Raw genomic sequence first — 22,744 nt, 5'->3', positions numbered from 1 at the left:
GCCTGCATGTTCTGGCTAGCTGAGGCTGAAAGTTTGGATTCTGCTTTCCTCTGAGCTGAACTTTGAATATCCTTGGACCAGAGCTCCTACTGTGTCTCTGCTTTGGCACTAGACACTTGAAGTCTTGTAATGCAGCTTCACCCATATTTCCTTTATCAGGAGATCTATTGCAGCAACTTTGGAGACTCTGAGAAACAAATGCTGGTCACCAGTTTAAAACTTGTCACGGAAGGATTCAGGATGGTGTCAGGTCTTAGTGAGATCCTGGAATGCAGGAATCCATATTGACTTATGTCACTGTATATTAAACCAAGTTTAATACACGTTGTACTGGAGTTGTTCATTTTAATCACTAAATCAAACTCCAGTATTGAGGTTAACAAGACTGTTGAGCTTTGATAAATATATGCAGTTATGTAGTGAAACGTATTCCTGTCCAAGGCAGGAGGGTTGGAACTAGATGATCTTTAAGGTCCCTTCTACCCCAAACCATTCTAAGATTCTGTGATACTACTTAAACCCCAAATAAACCAAGTTTGTAAATGAAAGAGTCAGTGCCCTAAATCCAGCTACAACTGGAGCACTGTCAGTTTTCAGCTGGGCAATCTCAGGGCTATGTAGGTCTTGGTAAAGCCAACAATTTCATCATAGGAAATGTCATGCTGCTGGAACCAGTTTTTGTCATCAAAAAGAGAAATAAACTAATATTTTTCAGTAGGAAAGCATGTATTACAGAGGGTTGTTGCAGGAGCTGTTTCCCTCCTGCCTCGCTGAAGCATTTAGACAACACTGGCAGCTGCTGAGTGCCACCAGAACCTTGGGCTGTGGGTACTGACTCCACGCCATGAGGCCTTCTCTGAGGATGAGCTCCTGGCATGGCCATGTACTGTCAGGATCCCTCACAGATATCCCAGTTTTTGGCCACTCAGAGCCTGAGCCCCTGGCACAAGGAGTGCTTGAACGCCTTGCACAAGGCCTGCAGCCCCAGCCCCCCACAATTCACACAATCGCTGCTGCCTCAGGGGCCTCCGAGCCTGTCCCCTGCTCACGGTGTCCCAGCCATGTCCCTGATGTGCAGCTGCCTCGGAGCCAGCCCAGTGGAAATGTTGTCCAGAAAATCTAGGTTTGTTACCATCTCACAGCAGATGCCAGGGAGGGGGGAATTTTCATGGGGGCACTGGCATTGTGCCAGTGTCAAACCATAACAAGTGTGCAACAAACCAATAATTACACACACACTTAAATGAGACATTGATTATTAATTTCAGAGTTGTGCAAGCCTGGTTGCTTGGTGGTATTCCAAAAATCAATAAGAAGTTTTTACTATTTATTCATTTTAGCAAGCAAAGGCATTAATGTTAATTGACTACAAGTTGTCTGGTTCTCTTAATAATCAATGTTCTCTCTTCTATTGGTTAATGATTCTCCCTCTTCTCATGCTAATTAGTCTACATGCTCACTGTGTCTTCTGTCTTCTTTTGAGTTGGGTTTCTTGATTTGGTGGGCTGTGAGTCAGTAGTGTGGGAATCTCTCCCTGCCAGAATTGTCTTATAGCCGTTCAGAGCTGATCTCAGCACAGTTGCTGAGTGGGCTTTTTTCGTTTCTTCCCTATCTTGGAAGTTCTGCCAAATGCCCTTGTGCCCCATAAATTCTGTATTTTATGTATCCACTATCAGAGGTACATTGTTCTTTCCAAGCCTTGTTAAACTCCCCCTAGGTTTGAGATCATTAAAACATGTTCAACTCTTAACAAGGCGATTCTCATGACAAGTAATTTCTCTTTCCCACAGCTGGACTTCACTTAGACCTTGTTAGGTAACTGCTCTCTGTTTCACAGATTAGAACTTCTTTCTTGTTGATTAGGCTTGCAAGTATACAAAGATCAAACATCAAAGCACATCCCTCGTCAAGAAAATGTTTACACATTCCACATTTTGCAACAGAAACTCGGCAAGACTGCAGGGACAAGGCTGGGCGGGCTTTTCCCTGAGCTGCAGCGCTGGGGGACGATGATGCGCCCGGCGGGGCGGGCGGTGGGCACGGCGGCAGCCGAGGGGAGGAGCGGCCGCCTGACGGGGCGGAAGGATCGTGTGTGGGGACCGGGCGCTGTTTGTTTCGGTGCCGTGTCGGTGCTGTGGCGGCGGAGCGGCTCGGGCACACGGTACTGCGGCGGCGGGCGGGGGGCGGGCGGCGCCAGCCCGGTGGAGCGAGTGGTGCTGGCCGGGTCAGCGCTCCTGCCCGGTTCTGGCGGGGTCAGCGCTCCTGCCCGGTGCCGGCCGGGTCAGCGCTCCTGCCCGGTGCCGGCCGGGTCAGCGCTCCTGCCCGGTTCTGGCGGGGTCAGCGCTCCTGCCCGGTGCCGGCCGGGTCAGCGCTCCTGCCCGGTGCCGGCCGGGTCAGCGCTCCTGCCCGGTTCTGGCGGGGTCAGCGCTCCTGCCCGGTGCCGGCCGGGTCAGCGCTCCTGCCCGGTTCTGGCGGGGTCAGCGCTCCTGCCCGGTGCCGGCCGGGTCAGCGCTCCTGCCCGGAGGGCAAAGGGCGAGGTGCGTGACACACCGGCTGGCCCGTCCTGCTGTGCTGCTCCAGGGAGTTTGTCCAGGGGTTATTCCCCAGCTTGTCTCCTGCAGCAGGGATCGGGACGGTCGGGAGGGTGGGCACAGAGGGGGTTTATTTGTGTGTGGCTCTGGGTACGATCAGCGGGGAAGCTGAAGAGAAACTGCTCTTTGGAGTGCAAGTTTTGCAATCTCTGGGAGTACTCTGCCTTTCCCCTCGTCCGGACGCTCCTCCTGGCTCCGGCGGTAGAAGGAAGCTTTTCGAAGCCGGACTTGGCCCGGCCCGCAGCGGAAGCCGCCGCTGGGGAGCAGCCGCAGGGTTAAGGTGGTCCGGAGCGATGCAGCGCTGCGCTGTGTGGAGCTGCCCCTGCGGGACGGGGTCGAGCAACAAAGCGCTGCAGAGAACTGCTCCGGGGCCCATATCCGGCTAGGAAGAAAGTTTAAGATCTTTGTTCAGATTATGAGCTTGCTGCTAAATTCATTTACTTGTTCCTCACTGAAAGGCTGGTGCCTGAATTGTTTTGGACAAAACAATGTGGGGTGTTTTTAATACAGCGATCACAGCAGTAGCTGCCTCTCTGACACCTGCGTGGCTGTGGTCCAAGGAAAGTCTGATGTGCTAAAACATCAAGAAAGTTTGTGATTAATTTTCAGGTCCATTCTTGCTATTCAAGAAAGACAGTTTACCAATTTTGCGACTCTTTTATCACTGCTCAGTATTTTACAAAGGGATATTCATTGCAGAGCCATAAAAGGGTCACCAGAATAGCTTGCAGCCTTATGTAAGTGTTCAGCCTGAACGCCCAATTCGGACCTTTAGCAGTGCGTTTGCAGGAGGATATTGCTGGCTTTTCAGGGGATAGGTCCCGGTTTTCAGTGGAGCACTGAGTTGAGACTGGCAATCGGGGCTCTGGCAATCAGGGCTCTGCGTGGGCTGAATTTTATCAGCTCCAGTTCTGCTTTGTGGAGAGGTCAAGGATGTTTGCTGTTTCTGCCTATGCTAGCCTGTCCTTACAGTGTGTTTCTCAGGCTTGGTCCCACTGGACCTCCCACTGCTGGAGGTTGGAGTGCTTGTCCATTCTGTGAGGGTTTAAGTGCAGTTCTCCCCTCTGGTGAAGCTGAGACCAACACCTACTTTCCGAGCATCGGGGAATGAAGTATTTCTGAAGTATAGACGATCAGGAGCTCTCTTACTTGTTACAGTGTAAGTCATTCATGGGAAATAGAAAGGAGGTTTAGATCATGGTCCTGTGTGTGTAGGGCCTGGTAGGGAGCTGTGCCAAGTCCCTTTTTGAGTGCCTTGTTCAGGTGTCAGCCAGGCGTCCGGCAGTGCTGGAGCAGATGCCAGCTGCACTCGAGACACAATCCACTGACAAGCACAACCTTTGTGTCAGGGGAACAGGGACTGAGCTGTCCAGGGACACAGACACTGCCAGGGTGTGGTGGTTTTAGTTTGAAACTGGGTAGAAATCCTAATTTTGTGTCGTGGTTTTGGTTTGTTAATTTGAGATTTTATTGACTTTGAGATTCTTTTGGTTAATGTTTTAAAGAGTGTGGTGGGTTTGGTGTTGGTTAATTATTAATGGATTTTTTTTGTTGTTGTGAGGTGGGATTAGGAGAAAGGTAAAGTAGGTTCAAAATTTTAAAAGAGTACAAAGAAAAGATCATTAACAGTAACTAAAAGAAAGAGTAATAAGAATTAGAACAACATTTTTAGAACATATATTTTAAAATATTTTTTCTTACTGATAATGTCAAGAAACAAAATAAAAAAATAGCTTAATATTTTAATTTTTTTTTTTAGTTTACTTAGGGAGAGAAGTCTTTTTTGTTAATGTTATGGAGACTTTTCTGCAAGAAAAAACCCGTTTTCTTGTGTTTTGTTAACGAACAGTAGTTGTTCAGGGAAATTTGTAATTGTGAAGTTCTTATTTTTTATAAGCTTTCTTACAGTTTGTTTATGGGTTATGTTGATTTATGGGGTATTGTTTTAAAGATGAGTTGCTAAAAGGTAAAAGTTTTTATTTATTTTAAAAATTATTTTTATTTTTAAAATAACAGATTTTTTTCTTTTTTTCTTGGGGGTAGAGGATTACTTTTTAAAAAACTTTTTATGGGATTACTGTTATTTTAATATTTGTTTATTTTAATATGGAGGGTTTTGTTTTATATTAATTTGATTTTTAAATTTTTTTATAGTTTTAGGTGTTATAAGGAAAAAGAGTTTTTTCTCTATAGTTTATAAGAGGATTTTAGTTTTAAAATTAAGGTATTTCTTTATGTTTTTTCTCTGGATTTGATTTTTTTACTGACTTTGATGTTTTTATGGGGTTTTTTTGTATGTTTGTATTTTGAGGGTTTTTTTCTTATTTGAGGGAGGATTGAAAGGGTTAACATGTTGCTTCGGTCTTGTAAATGGTTACTTGATTTGTTGGTAACTTGTGAAAGAGAAAAGAAGTTCTCAGGGTTTTTGTCTTGTCTAGGTTTTTAGTGATTGGAAGCTTTGTATTATTTAAAAAAATTCTTCTCTTGCTAAACTATGACACAGGGCTAGGTGGAAGCTGAGCAGTGGTTTTGAAGAGCTGCATTTTGGATGGGGGCGCCTCTTTCTCCTGTGAGTCATTGCTGGCAGAGTGATGGCTGTGTGCTGTAGAGCCTGTGGAAGACAGCACCCATCACAAAGGACTTCAGTGGAGTGGCCCAGGGGTGCAGGCTCCCCTGACACTGTTGTGCTGTCTGTGCCTCTTTATTGATGCCTTGGGATTATGGCCAAAGTTTTTACTTTGTGGCCCAGCTATGTATTGTGAAGTCAATGCGAGCATAAATAAAAGCCTGCCTGTGAACTGATAAACCTTTGGCTTAACAATGAAGCATTCTGTCAGTCTGTGCCTCTGTCTTATGAAATTTGGTTCATTCTTCTGTGACCCATTAGGGATAAGAGTACAGTGTTAGCTTTGTTTCCAGCACCAGGCAAGCTCACATCAGCTGCCCATGTCATACAGTGGCATGTGACTGCACATGGCAGGGAAATTTGAAAGGACCAAGTGTTTCATCTCAGCACCATCATCTGATGGGCTGACTTGAGCCCTCTTGTGCCAGGGGCATTGCCCAGGCCTTATCTGCCCAACAGAGGTCAGTTCCTTCCATTTGGTTTTTGATTTTAAAGTTAAATTTTCAGGGCAGATAGAATATAAATCTCTGTTACAGTTTGACTGTAGCAGCTGGATAAGGAATGTAGAAGCCCTGGTGATATATGTTGCTTTTAAAAGCATATTTGTAAAGGCACAGGAGCGCAGGGCTCTGAATTGTCATATGAGAGAGGTGAAAACAGTGCTGGTGACACTAGTTTGGTGTTCTTTGGAAGCCATTCATTTGATACAGTACATTTTTCAAGTATGGTATGACATGTGACAAAACCAACACCTACTGAAGAGATTGCATCACTGCAAGGTTAAAAATGTGCTAGTTCAGGAGTACCCTACAGTTCTGCTTTGGTTGTAAAACTCAGTAAGCTGTTCAAACTACAATAATATATTATTTAGGAGATGCTTATTGTCTTGATGTGGCTGAATGGCTGCACATTCTGGTACTGTGTAGTTTTTCTTTTATTCCATTCATTCTCAGGAAACTTGGTTGCATCAAACACAAGCATGGAGGACTTGATTGTTCTTCTACTTTCTCATTTATCCAACTGTATTTAATAGTTTGGAGTGAGACATTCAAAATGCTAATTTAAAGCATGCTTCCATAAGATTATCATCTTGATTTTATCAGGAAACAAGAACTCTGAAATCATGGCTGGGAAACCCAAGCTGCACTACACCAAGGGAAGGGGGAAGATGGAGTCAATCCGATGGCTGTTAGCAGCAGCTGGGGTTGAGGTTTGTACCTTTTTTTTATAAAGTGACTTGTGATTAAAATAGGTATCCTCTGGAAGGGTTTCCCAATTGCATCTGTGCTTAGGGATATGCACATCATGACAAATTGTGTCATGATGCTTAGTTTGAGTGATACACTCTTGTGTTTTATTTCATGTATTCCTTGAGCCATAGTTACACAGTGAAGATATTTTAACATATAAAGAGAATTGATGGGTGTCATTTTTGAAACATACTTTAAGATGAGATTGTAAATTGTCGCTACAGACAAAACAGTGACTTTTTATCAATGCTCATAACTTCCCTGTATCTCATGAGTCTTCTCCACTGAAAGACCATGCATACCATGTGAAAACTTATGAACATTCTCTCCAAAGAAAGCACCTTTTGTTCTTTGGGTCAGGACCTGAGTAGGATAAATCAGCAGATCTGCCCCAAAGGCAGCGTTAGGGGATCTATCTAGATTCACATAAGGTGAAGGCCATCCTATGACATCTTAATTTCTACATTAAGTTTTTGTTTGAATATGTTTTTTTGAAACTATTTGTACTCTGTTGGAAATAAAAGGCTTTTTTAAATGGTGCTCACTTGAGAATATTGCTGACAGAGAATTTGCAGAGCACAGGTGCTGAGGAAACCAAGATCTTCTCCTCATTCAAATGTCCATATTAAAAAAAAAATCCAGTGGATTAAAGATGGAGATAAATGCTGTGTAAGAGAGGCATAATTTACAAGAATTTTCTCAATATTTCATGTGGCATCAGCTGCTTTTTAATTGCATTATTTGGTATCAGTTTATGGTTCATGCAGGTGACTGTGGTCTTTATAACGAGGAAGTTCTTTCTGGAGCTTAATGCTTTGTACAGTCCTGTGGGGCTGGGGACACCAAAGTCTTGGGTTATTGTCTCTGCTGGAGCAGAGATGAAGTAGGGGATCTGTTAAGGAAACTTTCCTGTCTGACCATCCAGGAGCCTGTCCATCAGTCCTTAAAGTAATTCAGTCTTGGTGCAACAACAGAGTAACATTATGCCTCCAGGGAGGGACCTGGAACAAAGGAAACTGCTGGTCTTTTGTACCCTCACAGTCTAAGTGAAGCTTTGGGGTCATGGGCTCCTGCTGTGGCTCACCTGGCCAGTGCCACACGTCCCCATGCCCTGTGCTGTGCAAAGGGAGGCAGTTCCCAGCTCTTGCCTTGGGCTCCCAGGGCTCCATGAGCAGCTGGGACTGCAGCTGCTCCCCCAGCTCCTGGCACTGAATGGATTCCTCACAGGGTCAACACAATGAGAGAAGTGTGGAGAATGGTGTGGAGAGGTGAGCTCTAACTGCCAGCCTTCCTTCCACTTCTCCACTGCCTTTGGAGTGACAGCCTTGTTTTCTATTGTTGCTTTTCAGTTTGAGGAAGAATTCATAGAGACAAAAGAAGACTTAGAAAAATTGCGCAATGGTGAGTCTGTAAACCGTACCCTAAACAGAAATTCTCACACACAGAACAAAAGAACAACAGGAGGTATTTTTTTAAGACCTGCAATATGATCTGACCTGTAAAGAAGAACTTCTTCCTTGTGGATGCTTTCATCCCTGAGAATTAGAAATGTCTTGTTGTCTTACCAGGTCTCTTCCTTATTTTCAGTGTAGTATTTCAGCAGCCTGAGTAGCTTGATCCTTTTTCTTCCCTAGATGGAGTGCTGCTGTTTGAGCAGGTGCCCATGGTGGAGATTGATGGGATGAAGATGGTGCAGACCAGAGCCATCCTCAGCTACATTGCAGCAAAGTACAACCTCTATGGGAAGGACCTGAAGGAGAGAGCCTGGTATGGTAACAGTGTGCCACTTACTAACACTCCTCCATGCCTGTTAATATTTACAGAGAGAATGTTGCTGTGAAGTATCTGCAGTAAAGGTGAGTATACCTAGCAGACTGTCACTTACTGTAGAGAGTTTATTTTGTGAGAATGGAAGGGCGGCTCCAGAGACTGTGGAGATTGTTATGGACTGGCAATTGTTAGCCAGAATCCTCTCATGATTAGACCTCAAAACTAATTTTTTTTCCCTAAAGTGGTTTGCATGTGCAGTCTTTTCTCCCACAGCATAAATGTGTAGATTATTAATGGAAAACAGCGTGAATTCCACTTTAAATACATTACTTGCAGCCTTGGTTTTGCTTATTGCATATACGGTGAGCCTGTTTTACAATTTGTGCTTTGAAAAAAACTGGAAGTTTTCTCAAAGTGGAAGAACCAAGAAAAGAAACCAGTGTATTACGTTACAGTGTATTACTCAGTGATTACTCTGAAGTAATCACTGAGTAAAATATTTATTATTCTCTAATAAACATTTTACTCAGTGATCACTTCAGGGTTGTGTTTCAGGAAAAGAATTAAAATGGAAAGTTTGAATTATATATGTTGAACAAAAATATTTGTTTCAGGATTGATATGTACGTGGAGGGAACTACAGACCTAATGGCAATGATCATGTATCTCCCCTTTCAACCAGCTGATACAAAAGAAAAGAATCTTGCCTTAATCATTGAACGAGCTACAACCAGGTACTTCCCTGTTTATGAAAAGGTAAGTGATAAATCACCAGCAGTTCACAAAGACAGTGAGTTCTGGGCTCCCCCTCCTACCCCACTCCCCCACTATTCCCACACAAATACTTTCCAGAATGCAAGTGACAGTATAACTTTGGAAATGTATGATGGAGCCAGTATCCAGCAATGTGAAAAGAGGGCCACAAAATAATTTTTGGGGTGGTTTCAGTACTGGGTCTCTTTGCTGTCTTTCTTTTCCAACCTAGCTTAGTGGCTGATGGCTCCCAGTGTTTTGCCTAAATGCACCATTTCAGACCTTGTGCCAGCCTTCAGTACTTATTGTCTGGAAGTGTAATGTGTTACAGAATTGTTAAGGTTTGATAAGACCTTCTAAAGATCATTAAGTCTAATTGTCAACCCAGCACCACCACCATATTCACTATCAAACTGTGTCCTCCTGTGACACATCCACATGTTTCTTGAACACTTTCAGAGTTGGTGAATCCACCAGTTCCCTGGCAGTCTGTTCCAGTGCTTTGCAACCCTTTACATGAACAAAAATTTCCTCAGATCTAATCTAAACCTCCCCTGGTGCAACTTGAGTCCATTTTCTCTTGTCACTGGTTACCTGGGAGAAGAGGCCGACCCCCACCCTACTACAATGTCCTGTCAGGGTGTTGTAGAGAACAATAAGGTGTCACACTCAGCCTCCTTTATTCCTGCTATTCAAAGTAAAATATCTTTGTGCTTTACAGCTAAGGATCTAATTCTATGATCTTCCTTAAATCAATTGCTTAAATGTATTTTATTTAGAGACTATGATTTTCATTCTCTGAATTGCTACTTGGGCATCCTTAGGTGTGCACAGAGAGGCTCTGCAAGCAAGATACATGTAGCACAGAAAGCATAAAGCAATTATTTACTGGCTAGCATGCACCAAAGAGCCTGAGCTGTGAGGGAAGGCATTACTGTGCCTGCCATCCCCTTAGAGCACATGAGGAGGCTTTCTTGGCTAGGGAGGAGTTGGTCAGGAGGGGGTGGATCGTTCTTTTCTTCTCCCTGGAACATTGCCGGGATGTTACTGAACTGCCATTTTCCACCAACTTGCTGTTTGTTTTGTTGTTTTATTTCTCATGTAAGGATATTTTAAATTTTTTTGTGTTAAGATTTTCTTGTTTGAATTGAGCCAGCTGTGATCCTCATCTCACAAGTTTGTTTCTGTTTGTAACTTTTCCTTTGGTGCCACTGCTTTTTCAGGGCATAGTGGTCTCCTCAGAAATCTGCCAAGGGTACAAAGCTGCGCTGTTTCAGAGCTGAACTAGGTTTCCTGCTTGAAGCCTTTGTTACCAGGCAGCTGAAGTCCACTCAAAAACTACAGGACTTGATGCAATTTCATGTCCCACTTTATTAGAGCCTTAAATTGCACAAACAAAACCCACAGAGGCTGCCCTGTAAAATAAAAATGTAAATGATAATCCAGCACTTCTGTAATCAGAGTTCATATATATCCACTCCCATGCCAATGGAGGGCTGTGCTGAGAGATATTGATTACACACCCAAATCTTTCAAAGTCTGATATGTATTTTAAGTTACTAAACAATAAAAATGCACCAAAATTCTCTAAGCCTGTGCTTAGGTGGCATAAACTACTGTTGTGATATGTTTTAGCATGTATGCTCCATGTAGGAGAGTCTTTAAAGTAACCCCTATTTGCTAATGTAGAGACACAGCTGAACTTTTCCATTATTTTAGCCTAGTTAATTTTGTTAAAATGGTTAATCATTTTCTTTCTGTACCAGCTGTTGGAGATGTCTATTGATTCAGCTTAGCTTATCAGGGTTTGCAGTCTATGTGTTATTAATTCTGGAAGCTGACAGGAAGCATACCTAGCTGTGAGAGTTAACTTTAAACACTCAGCAGCCAGATGGAGCAGCAAAAAGCAATATAAAGCCCTGCAGGCAATCAGATGCTATGTTTGGAGTTTCCACACCGTGTGATAAACAAGCTGTGCTAGACCTTGTTAGAGCAGAGTAGGAAGTAACTACGTGAAGGGATCAGCTGTGACTCTGCCCATGATTGCTGCCTCTATGGTAGAACTGGCAGATGGGCCTGGAGAAGCAGTTGGCTTCCAGGGTCACAGACTGATGTCTTACTGCACATTTGTTAATTTGGAGTGGCCTTGGTGTGACTTAGGCACAGACATGGCCTTCTCTTGCTCCTGATGGGAGGGTGACAGTCTTCAGGTGAAAGGCAGGCTGGAGAGCTGGTGACTGCTCTGAAGCTGTGCTGCAATGTTCATCTCAACTTGTCTGCTACACTTGTTAGCTTTGGCAGGCTGTGATTCTTGCATCAGCAGTTTGCCATAAACAAGTCCTTCCTTACGAGATAAAGGCTGGGAGGTTGTATTCCTTCATTCTGCACGTATTTCAAACTGTAATCAGCAGACGCAAATTTTGCTGAAACATCTGGAAATTCACTTAACTTTTTTCTTAAAAATTAGAGGTGTGCTTACATGTAAACTGGCCTGACTACTTCTTCCAATTACTTTAGTCCTGTTCCTTTTGTGTGATTAAGTCTTTCTTGTGGTACTGGACTTGATATACAGCTACCTGGTGCAGTAGGTTAGAGTGAGAGATGGGACTGCACACACTGAAACATGAATTCTGATTTGATTTTTTGTTTAAAGAATATGTATCACTTTCTAACTTCATAGGTTCTTGCATGGCTTTGCTCTGCTGTGTTTTTTCAGAAATCTGTCTGCAATGAAATACCTAGATAAAATAGTTACATCCCATGTGAACTTTTTTTGTTTATTTGTTCATACTTTATAGGCCTTAAAAGATCATGGACAGGATTATCTTGTTGGCAACAAATTAAGCTGGGCAGACATCCATCTGCTGGAAGCCATTTTAATGGCAGAAGAATGTAAGCCTGATGTACTGTCTGCATTCCCCCTGCTGCAGGTTAGTAATCATCTGCTGTCAATATGGGAGGTAACAAATTTCACTGACTGTTGTTGGAAGATAATTGATGTTTACATCTTTTGAACCATTGTACTGACACTTCTCTGGTCTGTTTGACTACAAAAACCTGCACTCAGTGCACTGCCTTGCCCCAGAGCTGCTGGGGACTTGCCTTTCTCCAGTTCTGCTTTTCCTAGTTGTTCTCAGCTGGCAGGAATTCACTCACTAGTGCAACCAGTTTGATCCTTTAACTGCTACTTCCATGTCTTCAAACACAGCAGCAATATCCAGAAGGAAAGTCTGTGGCCTGGTGTGTCTGCAGTTCCTGTCCTTTACTTTTTGCCAGCAAAATTATATTTTTAAGAAATCATATACAAAGAGCAGTTCAGTTTCCTATATCTTGACTTCTGTAGTGCTTTGCACTGAGATATTCCTGTCTTTGCCTCTTTTTTTTTTTCTCAAATATATCTGCAGGATTGCTATGTGGAGTTTTTTCTTCCAATTTTTACTAGATGAATCTTAACTCTTTAATATTAATTTCTCCCATTCCCATCTGGGAAACAAAGGTATAGCATCAGCATTACAGATCAGAAAAAGCTAATACCTTTTACTCTTTAATAAGTATGTCTGACAAGTAAAAATCCAAGTCACCTGATCTTTAAACTATAATGGATGGAATTATAATTTCCTTAATCTCACTGGCATTACTGTTGCTTCTTACAGGCTTTTAAAGGAAGAATCAGCAACATTCCAACAATCAAAAAATTCTTACAGCCTGGTAGCCAGCGGAAGCCACCAACAGATGAGAAGTTTGTTGCTGTTGTGAGGAAAATATTCAATATCTAATCTGATGAAAATAACCCAACTGTAGTAGATTACCAGAGCTTGCTTTGTAAATTTCATAGATGTGCTCTGTAACTTGCATCTTATGGCCAGTGTTGAAACAATAGACTCTGAATACACTTTTAAATTAGAGTAAAAGGCTAATTTGGATCTGTTGCATCTAGAAAGAAGAATTTCATGAAGCAGTTATATGAAATAAAATACGCTGACACTTGGTGTGTGTTCAATTATAGTGCATGCTTGGTAGGGTAAAATGTTCAGTTGTAGCTTCTGGAGTACTGTAGAAATGCCACATGATCCCCAAACCCATTTTAATAAACTGCCAGACCGAGGAGTCACACCCTGAAAACTGAGAATTCATTTAAATTCAGGCCTAGAATCTTCTGGGTTGGTTCTTCAGGAGGTCTCCTAGAAAGTTCACTGTCTGCCTGCTGTATTTCACAGCTTAAAAATTAAGGAAATAAAAAATAAAATTAAAATTCATGATCCTTTTAAGTTTATGGGCAGAAGTAAAAAACTTTTCTAATCTCCACATGAATCTCTTAGGAGTGATTTTTTCACTGAAAGATCAAAGTCCTTGTGTTTAATTGGCCTGCTGTGATTTTCATCTGCTGAGAGCACTTATTCCCTTGCTCTTCTTTTTGCTGCTTGGCTGGCTGGTCAGTGAGGCAAATGCCCCTTGAGTGGTTTTTTTTATAAGGTTTTACCTTCTGCAGTCACTTCCCAGTTATAAAGCCAAGTGCACTGGCTGCTTACCTTTTCAGTAAGTGAGTTTTCCCTCAACAGTGCTTAAAGCTGCACTACTCTGTCAGATTCTTTACCCTAATTTCATGGGAACAATCAGTGTTCCCTTCAAGAACATTGCCATAAACCATCCTTCTTTGCACTTAGTTGTTTCTCCTCAGCAGGACTCCAACTGATTAGGCAGTCAGCCAGTGTACATGAAGAACTGCTGCCCAGGAAAGTTAACTCCTTCCCTGACTTGTACCTAAGAAGAGCCATGTGCATTTCAGAGGTACAAACCACACTGCCCCAGTGCTGACTTCCAAACAGGTTTGCATTAAGATTACCTCAGTAGCTGGAAGCGGTGCTTTGCCCAGCACAGTACTCATTTCACTGGGCTATTCCTCTCTTCCAGATAAGTGCTATGATTTAGGAACCAGCACAAAGGAGGTATCCTGATACACAATAACTTTCATAAGCAAGCTTTGTATGAAAAAAATGAAAAGCAGCAAAGCACCCACCCATACTGCTTCCTAACGATTTTCCTTATATTTCCTGTACACCAGAAGACAGTCTTAGCCAAGCTGTGAGACTTCAGGAATATTTATTTTGTACACAAACCAAAGCAACTTCAATCCCTGAATAGTTTGTGACTGAACAGTCTCTTCTGCTTACCAGGGGGGGAGTTCAGCAAGATAGTCTGTGTGAGAATGGAATGGCAAACCTGTCCCAGAGTACTGAGAGCTTGCAACCTCTCTGTGCAGCATGATGACAAACCTCAGCCATGGTTCATGTCACTGGCAATTTACAGCATGGAACATGTTTTAAACCACTACTGAGTGCACAGCAGAGCACCAGACTCTTTCATTGACAAAATGCCTCACTCTTCTGCTTAAAAAACTGATAAGCTTCAAACCTGTTATATTTTATTTGAGCACTGATTTTTTTTTATATTTAGAACCAGGGGAACAAGAGCGTGGGTTGGAAAGAAAGTTGTTTTTTTAGTGCAACACAGTACAGGCCCAAGACTTTTTTGATTTAGAACTGATTATTTAATCTCAGAAACTACAAAATTATACTTCAATACAAGATACCTTTTTAGCATAAACATGTATTTATAGATATTCTTTCAGAGATACAGTGCAAGAGTAATTCAATTTCCTGGGGTGCTCTGCGCCCCTAAAAGAAACTTACAAAGAAAAATCCTATGAGTTAATAGACTGCTTAAATGAAAGTAGATCAAAATATAAGAACAAAACACTTGCTTTAGTTTTTAAAAAAGCTTTTAAAATATCAACAACATATCAATAATCGATTAACAGGTACAGATCTTTTACAGAAAATATAAATGCAGTGTAAGACTTGTGTTCAAACTTGTCTTTCAAGTACGGAGAGCATGTCTGTTTGGTGGTCATGGCAGTCATATTCAGTTCTAAATTCTCCTACAGCAGCATAAAAACAAGCCTCAAAATCATCAATAGGCTGAAAAAAAAAACCAAAACAAGAAAACATAAATATGGCTGTCATTAATAAAATCAGTGTAAGTCATCATTAAATAACAGTGCATTCTTAAGTAGCTGACACTAGAGTCTCTATTAAGCTGTCTTTTCAGGTGTCCAGATCTCCAGTCACAGTGTCTAGAAAAACAAAGCCCACTGAGGCTGGAATAGCAATCCACAATGGACAATAACATTTTCCAGTGTAAGTCCCGATTCTTAAATTTTTAAATTGCTTCTGATTTTTTCTTCCCTGTATGTAACTGAAGTAAAACAGAATGGTGTTATATTAAATCTGTAATATTAAAATGAAAAAGCTACAGTTATTATTCCTTCAGGAGATGGGGATTCTGATTTACACCTGGAAAATGTTTTGCATTACAGACTATTTGGGAAAAAAGTTTTGAACTTACTCCATAATTTAATTCCAAATTAAGAGATTCAGAAAATCATATTTTCCAGAATGCTGAACAGTAGCAATAAAGCAGCTGGAACAGCCAGAATTTTTTAAAAATTTGCATTAATACTGGCCAAAGTTCTTAGATCAGGTCTAAAATGTCCTGGTTTTTAACAGTACTGTGCTTCCAGTAGTTTTGAATGCAGCACTTCTAAACCAAAGTGTTAGCCTATTTTTTTTAAGATGACAGTGTTGTATGAAATTAGACTAATTTTATATGTATGTGTTTGAAAACACTAAGGCTTATCTAGGTTGTTCCAAAAGCCTTATCAATATGTATTAATATTTAATTGCTGCCCTCTCCTTTCTGTGCTGAGAAAGTCACTTCTCACCAACTGTATCTGCCTAGTAAGATGAAAAAGCTGCTCACTGGAAACAGGACTGTGACCTCCAAACTAATTTCATTTAAATTGTGTAGTTGCTGAATGACAGTGACTTCCACCAACAGTGTCTTGAATAGGGTGTGAAAGGGCAACTATTTGATAACCTGTGAAATCTTTACAATAAGATCTGCAATATGTATTTACCTCAGGCATGCTACTAGTCCTGGCATTAATTTCTTGGACCTCTTGAACCTCATTCCCATTATAATGGTCAAAAGAAAAGATGAAACTGTAAAAGACAATCCAATATGTTTATGTTCTCACTTTTCTCAGTGGACCACTCAAGAACACACAGAGTTATCAAAGGCCATTTCTGTTTTTCTATGAACTGCAAGTTAGTGAAACATTAGATCAGAAACAGAGTCTATAAAGACATTCTTGCTTTTCCAAAATACACCATTATGATTTCTTTTAGCTACAAATAAAGCTTCCCTGTGCAGCACAATGCTGAATCCTATTCCATGAAGACTGGGTAAGTTTGTCAGTCAGTCAATTCTACTCACCCATATCTGAATTCATGGGGATACCAACAAAGTAGAAAGAATCTTGGCCATAGCAGTCACATGAATATTGAATTACAGGAATAGTGTCTCATAAATCCCACCAGTCTAGATCATTGCAGCTGTTTTCAAACTATTCAAGGAGCTAGAGCAGTCAACTTCTTATCTGTTTTATTTTTAGGATATTAGCTCTTTAATTGCTGAGCCTTAAAAGCTATATTGGAAGGTTTGCCACCTGGTTTTGCTACAGAATACGGCTATCAACATCTCCTTCATGACTACAATTCCTCTGGAGCCTTTTGCTATGAGGGAACCTTCCTTGCCTGTGGGCAAGAGGTGGGCAGCCCAAGAGGGCAATAAATGCAGGACAAGCAGCAGAGAACAACTATGAAAGAAACTACATCTTCTTCCTGGAGTAGTCTAATCTAAAAATGGAGGCACCATTGAACTCATCAGGCACAGGGATTTCACTTTGAACTATGGCTGCAGAGTGCTACATAAATGAGAAGATTGAGGAGAACACATGAAACTGCAAAGATAGCTACCTTCATTAAATAACTGGCACTTGAAATGCTTCCTAAAAGTGGGCAGAGAGGCAGGACTTCTCATGAGCAGCTGGGCTTTGTCACTTTCACAGCCAAAGTAATGGCAGTCACACAGATCTCCTCCCTTTTTTATGGTGTAGTTAAACCATCTGGCTAATTCTCTTCAAATTCCACTGTCTAATCCTGGGGCCAATCCTTTGTTCATAGGTGTCAAAAATTAGTTTTAAACTCACTTCAGCATACAAAACAAGCCCTGACAGTTACAAGTATCTTACAGAACTCTACCAACTATGTGCACTCATCAAAGATATGCTGCAAAAAAAAAAAAATATTATGCTCCATTATCCATTGCTCTTATTTTCTAGTCACATAGCCTTGATCCTCTCAGGAATGTCTCAAGGAGTGAACTATTCCACAGCATGTGTCTTGCCAGAGTCCTGAGTATATTTACAGTTTATTACAAACTACAAAGCATATTCACTCTGTAATGTTCTTTCTTCCCCCATTTGCTAGTACCTGGCTTTTCATACATTCCAGAGACTTTTTAATGCATTCAACTTTCAGACCAGATTTCAGAAAGTGCTACACATTCATTGTTTCACCTTAAACCAAAGAGATTCAATAAATCAAGAGCAATTCAATCCAGTGAATCATTTACAGATCAGAATCAACTTGCATTATGAATGCTACTAACTCTTGCATACTAAGCTTTGAATTTCTAAATCTACTTCAAACACATAAAAATGCATTAAAGTAGCCAAGAAAACACAGAGCTTATTTCAGGTGAAGTAGGAAAATGCCTGAAATAGTAATTTATAAAACAACTAAGATAATTTGCCTGGGGTACCCCTTGGCTACATACTCTTTGTATGTAGGACAAGTTACAACACCCTTACTATCAAGGTCTTGTAGTAGAATATTACCTAAATTACTGCAGGAGAGCCTTGCATAGGTGAAAACTACTGTCAATAATTCTGGTTTGGATGAATGGGTTGTTTTTAGATTTCCTAACCTTTTAAAGGTTTGGGCGCTTGCTTTATTTTACATTGTAATTTACTGTAGTGGTTTCCAAGTTCAGAGTGGTCACTTCCATGCACTTAATTTCCATCTTTCACTTGTGCTCTAGCTGCTTTTCACATTTTGGCATGTTAGGCACTAGTGAAAACATCCTAGTTTTCTACAAAAGCAATACACATTTGTAAGAAAAGCAATTAAAACCTTTCTTTGTAAACATTCTAAACTAAGACTGCTTTAAAAAGTCTTTGTTCCTTTTACTTTATGTAAGAAAAACTTTCTAAGGCAGTTGTAGTGAACTCTATCTCATCTCATTGCAGTAACTTCTGCTAAACAAGTACTGTACATTTCTCCAGTTGAGAAACTCCTAAATGTAAAACACTGGGTATTTTAGATATCAGACATTCAAAAGCACATAAATGGAAAATTTTGTATTAGTCCCTTCAAAACCTGGGAATTGGGAAATGGGCAGCATTTATAAAGTTTTAATGAGTCTTCCATAAATTCTGCATCTAATTTAGTGACTTAATTGACTTAAAAGCATCTCACACTAACGATTATAAATGTACATATATTTAAGGCTATGTCTTCATTCCAAAAAAAGTTTTGGGTTTTTTTTAAACAGTGGGATAACTTAATCTGAGCAAGGTCATGGTGGCAAAACTGGAAATCCAATTTAAGGCCATCTAGGAGCAGATCAGGTCCACAATTACCACCTTTAATAAAGAACTTGCTGGGAACACTTTGCTGTCAATGCTACGCAACATTTTTTTAAAATGGAAATTTTTATAACTGTGATTGGTGCAAAGAACAAAGCCAGAATGAACAACACACCACAAATTCTAAGCTGAGAAAAACTAATTGTGTACTCACACAATCTGGATTAAATGCATTTTAAATGCATTTCTGCATGTGAAACCACAGCCTAAACCACCTTTGCTAAAACCATGAGTGAGACAACCTCCCAACAGCTCTTATTGCAAATTCACTTGTGCAAGGTTTATGTCCCCCAAAAGATTTTTAGATTTGTAGATTTTTGCCACCATGAGGGTTTCATGGCAAACTAGCTGCCATGACGATTATTGCCCAGTCTGTATCCTGTCTTCCTTAGCAGCAAAGGAAAACCCCTAAGTTGAACTGTTCCGTTCCCTGGGAGCTGAGGATACATCACTTTATGCAACAGTGGATCCCCATCTCCTTTATTGCTCAGATTGCAAAATTCAATCTGTAATGATTTTATTATAGTACTATCTCCTGTTTATCAGCTGGATTTCACAATATGTGCAATGTTAGGCAAACATCTCATAAAAGGAGGTGCTGCCAGGTGGTAACACACACCTACTGGCTTTGTGTCAATGATCTGCCTTACCTTGTAAATGGCCCCTGATGTTTCCAAGCTAGGCTGAAGTGCTGAACTCTAGTTAAAACCCAATATTTAAACCAAAGCAATACCCAAAATTTACTAAAAAGAGAATTTTACATGCAGTTCAGGATGCTGTTTGTTTGTTTGTTTACTGTAGTGAAACACTTACACAATGATATCTTCACATTTCTGGGATCACACGTTACACAGAAAGCTCCATAAGCAGCCACAGAGCCAAAGGTGAGTCCACAGGCTAAAGAGATTTTACTACCTGCAAGAAATCATTCCAGTGTTATTTCTCAACACAAGGTCTTTACGCTCAATCTTTATGCAGCAGCTGTCTCTCTACAATAGAACTGATTTTGCCACATTCCAGCTTACCCAGTGTGAAGAGAGAGGTAATATTTCTGTAACTGGGTCATTCTAATGTGTGAGATTAGGGGAAAAGTCAACTAAGTTAGAGGGAGATGATCAGGATCCAGTAATACTTGCAACTTGGGAAAAATACAACCCAAATCTGGCTATTTTCTCTATCACACTTAAGAAGGATTTTTGTAATTTCTCTGAACTGTATGTTCATTTTAACTATATCTTAGGAGTCCACAAAAATGGTAGAAATGTACTAATATATATAAAGAGTAAATTGGAAAACATGTGTGGTTATAATGTCAGGCCTTTCAGTCTAACATCAGTCCTGGACAAAGAAATGCTACCACCAACATCCCATTTAATGAATAAAGAATGAAAAAAACCCAAAAAAATGGCAGTGAGGATGAAAACAAGGCTTCTAAAAGTACCTTGACATCTTCTTGCTATTGAAAAACTGATTCATAAATCCCAGATATATCCCTAATATTTTAAATTTCTGAACAGACATTTGTTATATGATAAAAAGTGTAGAATCTGCACAGCAGACCTTATTTGAATTAAACTGATCCCCAAATGTTTATAAATAAAGAATTCAGATCCCCGATGCCATTTAGTTCCCAATCCTTTTGAGTATTTTTAATCAAGACTTTGCAAGAAAATGTAAATCATAACCAATAAAAAATTATCTAGATCTGCCACAAGGATCGACCAAGTATTAAAGAGTGAAGAGAACAGGTGAATGGGATAGTCAGTGAGTGCAGCTGGCTGCAAACACAAAACCACAGCGTTCTCAGAAATTCAGCGTGAAGCCGTGTCTCTGAGAGCAAGGCATGGGCACACTAGGAAGGGAGACGGTGGCCCTGAACCACAGGAATGGTGACGGACGATGGCACAGGGGCGGTGACCGATGCGCTGCCGGGGAGCGGACGGGAACGCGCCCGCAGCTCCCGCCCGCCCGTCCTCGGTACCGCTGCGACCTCTGCCGGGCGCTGAGCCGGGACACGGGGCTGCAAAACCCCCGCAACACCGAACTGCGCTTTGGGGTACGCTGCCACCTAAAACCGACTCGTTAGCTTACTGTGAAAGGCACCATTCTAAAGTACCAGAGAATTAACCATCATGAGTAGAGGGCTTTCTCCCACCGTGCATCTGGAAATGTCAGAATCAAGCCTGGATTTCTCTGTAGAAAATAAGCTTTAATCAAGGATACAACTGTGCTCAACATAGGAATGATTGAAAGGCGATGAAAAAGCCCAAAATGTATTTAAGGTCAAAGATAACATGACAACCTCCACTCTTTGCCCTGAAAACAAGCTTACTTAAATGCTTAAGTTGGCCCAAGAGCATCTCATGAAACTCAGTGCATTTACAGCAGCATATGATGGATGTAAAATGCACCTGTGCTAATTACAGCAAAGTTTTAATGTCTCACAGTGCACAGAACAAATCAAATGCTTCATTTCCAAATCCTTCTGTCCCAGTACTAACCTTTACGGGTGTATGCTACAAGTCCTCCAAACACCAGCAATGAAGCATATGCAAAACCAATCCAGTCAACAGCCATGGTCCCAGCCCTGGAAAAAAACAAATATATTGCAACTGAAGGCAAACAAATTCCTTCCTCCTGGTAAAAAAGAATTCATTATTTAATGGGTTCTAAATAACACTACACTCTCCTAAGTCATGTTTGGCACTGTGTCAAAACATTCAGAAGGTGAAGGTGTGCCTGCTAGCTATTGCACCATCCTTTCACTAACTGCTGCCCTTCCTTACACCCCACTATAGGGGTATACAATATTTCCATTAGGGTTTTTTTTGGATATATGTGGCATACATTTTTCCCAGCCACAAATACATGTATGCATGCAAAAAGCTTGACACCATCCAAAGCATGTTTAGTTGCACTTGTGTCATGCTGCTGAGCTGAGAGCACACTATGGATACGTACAGGTCTTCTGAGTGCTCAGCTCAGGGCTTGCATCTCCTTTCACCAACACTAGACCTGGAGCACTTCAAGAGGCATGTAACAAACATTGCACCCGGCAAAACCCCGAATTTTTAGAGTCTATTCAAAGTTTCCAGACAGAAACTTAGGGTGTTTTGGGAAGCTACACATACAGGTACTTTTTCCTGCATCTATGCCCCTTTTATTTCACCTTTACATTTCGATGCATTGTCTGAAGTTAGGCTTCTGTTCCGCAGAGAGCATTTAAGGCTCTGCTGTGATGCTGGTCCCTAGAGCCCCTGCAGCACCACGGCCTCTCTCCCTTTAGCGGTGGGACACACCTTTGCCCTCCTCCTCCCAAATTAATTACGCACATCCTTCTTTATACCTCAGCGTCGGTGCCCTTGACCACAGCGTTAAAGGGTGCTAGCAAAGAGTGCTCACTCAGCATTTCATGTCAGCCCTTTAGTATTTAAAGTAAGCAACTCGCAGCGAGCCCACTCCTCCCCAGGTCGTAACCCCTCAGGACAAAAGGTGGCTTTAGGGGGCCATGGCCCCCCGGAGACCGAGGTTTGCAGAGGCGGGGCCAGGGATGCAGGGGACAGGAATTCCCAGGCCTTTGATGTGCCTGGCCTTCGCAGCCGCCTCCCGCCCAGGCCCCCAGCCCGTATCTCGCTTCCCAGCGCCGCGGCGCAGCCCTCGGGCGAAGGCAGCCCCGGGCGAAGGCAGGCGCCTGCGGGGGGCGGCTCCGGGGGCATGCGGCCCTCAGGCGAAGGCGGCCCCCAGGCGGAGGCAGGCGCCTGCGGAGGGACGGCCCCGCGCCCCGCCCAGCTGCCCGCTCGCCCCCCGCTGTCCCCCGGCAGCTCAGCCCCGCCGTACCTCGTCCTGCCGCGCCGCCTTCCGACCTGCCCCGGCCCCGGCCCCGCCTCCCGCGCCCGCCGGGCTCCGTGGGGCGCCCGCCCGGCTCAGCCCCTCGGCGGCGGAAGGAGGGCGCCTGTCGCCGTTATGGCGGCGGGTCGGGCTGGCCCGCCCGCAGCGCCGCCGGCGGAGCGGTGGCTGGCGGCGCTCGGCGGAGCTGGGCCGCGGGGGACAAGCGGGTGGCAATGAGCCGGCAGGGCCCTTGTGGCCAGGGGAGCAGTGGTATCCGCGGGTGCATCGGGAAGAGCGTGTCCAGCGGGAGGTGATC

The 22,744-nt window shown here is 42.4% G+C and overlaps 2 protein-coding genes across 4 annotated transcripts; one reads left to right on the top strand and one right to left on the bottom strand.

Annotated features, from left to right (window-relative positions):
* The first annotated feature begins 2,088 nt into the window (after window positions 1-2,088).
* LOC128939531 (glutathione S-transferase) lies at window positions 2,089-12,990 on the top strand. 2 transcript variants are annotated; one of them, XM_054280559.1, is made up of 7 exons: window positions 2,089-2,161; window positions 6,321-6,427; window positions 7,817-7,868; window positions 8,102-8,234; window positions 8,852-8,993; window positions 11,789-11,920; window positions 12,644-12,990. In XM_054280559.1, exons 2-7 carry the CDS (start codon window positions 6,341-6,343, stop codon window positions 12,764-12,766), a joined length of 669 nt encoding a protein of 222 aa, XP_054136534.1. In that variant the 5' UTR covers window positions 2,089-2,161; window positions 6,321-6,340; the 3' UTR covers window positions 12,767-12,990. The 2 variants fall into 2 exon arrangements, with proteins under 2 accessions (XP_054136534.1, XP_054136533.1); XM_054280558.1 differs by lacking the exon at window positions 2,089-2,161 and adding an exon at window positions 3,502-3,714.
* A 1,083-nt stretch (window positions 12,991-14,073) lies between these two features.
* TMEM14A (transmembrane protein 14A) lies at window positions 14,074-22,515 on the bottom strand. Of its 2 annotated transcripts, none has more exons than XM_054280568.1 (5): window positions 22,438-22,515; window positions 21,102-21,187; window positions 19,414-19,515; window positions 15,967-16,051; window positions 14,074-14,968 (listed from the first exon to the last, which is right to left on the bottom strand). In XM_054280568.1, exons 2-5 carry the CDS (start codon window positions 21,175-21,177, stop codon window positions 14,929-14,931), a joined length of 303 nt encoding a protein of 100 aa, XP_054136543.1. In that variant the 5' UTR covers window positions 21,178-21,187; window positions 22,438-22,515; the 3' UTR covers window positions 14,074-14,928. The 2 variants fall into 2 exon arrangements, with proteins under 2 accessions (XP_054136543.1, XP_054136544.1); XM_054280569.1 differs by lacking the exon at window positions 22,438-22,515 and adding an exon at window positions 21,947-22,040.
* Window positions 22,516-22,744: the final 229 nt, after the last annotated feature.

The sequence above is a fragment of the Melozone crissalis genome, unplaced genomic scaffold (genome assembly GCF_028551555.1).
Source record: "Melozone crissalis strain CALT ecotype California unplaced genomic scaffold, PUWL_Pcris_2 ptg000027l_1, whole genome shotgun sequence".
NCBI classification, from domain to species: domain Eukaryota; kingdom Metazoa; phylum Chordata; class Aves; order Passeriformes; family Passerellidae; genus Melozone; species Melozone crissalis.
The sequence above is the reverse complement of the archived record's forward strand: the minus strand, read 5'-3'. Positions and strand labels throughout refer to the sequence as shown.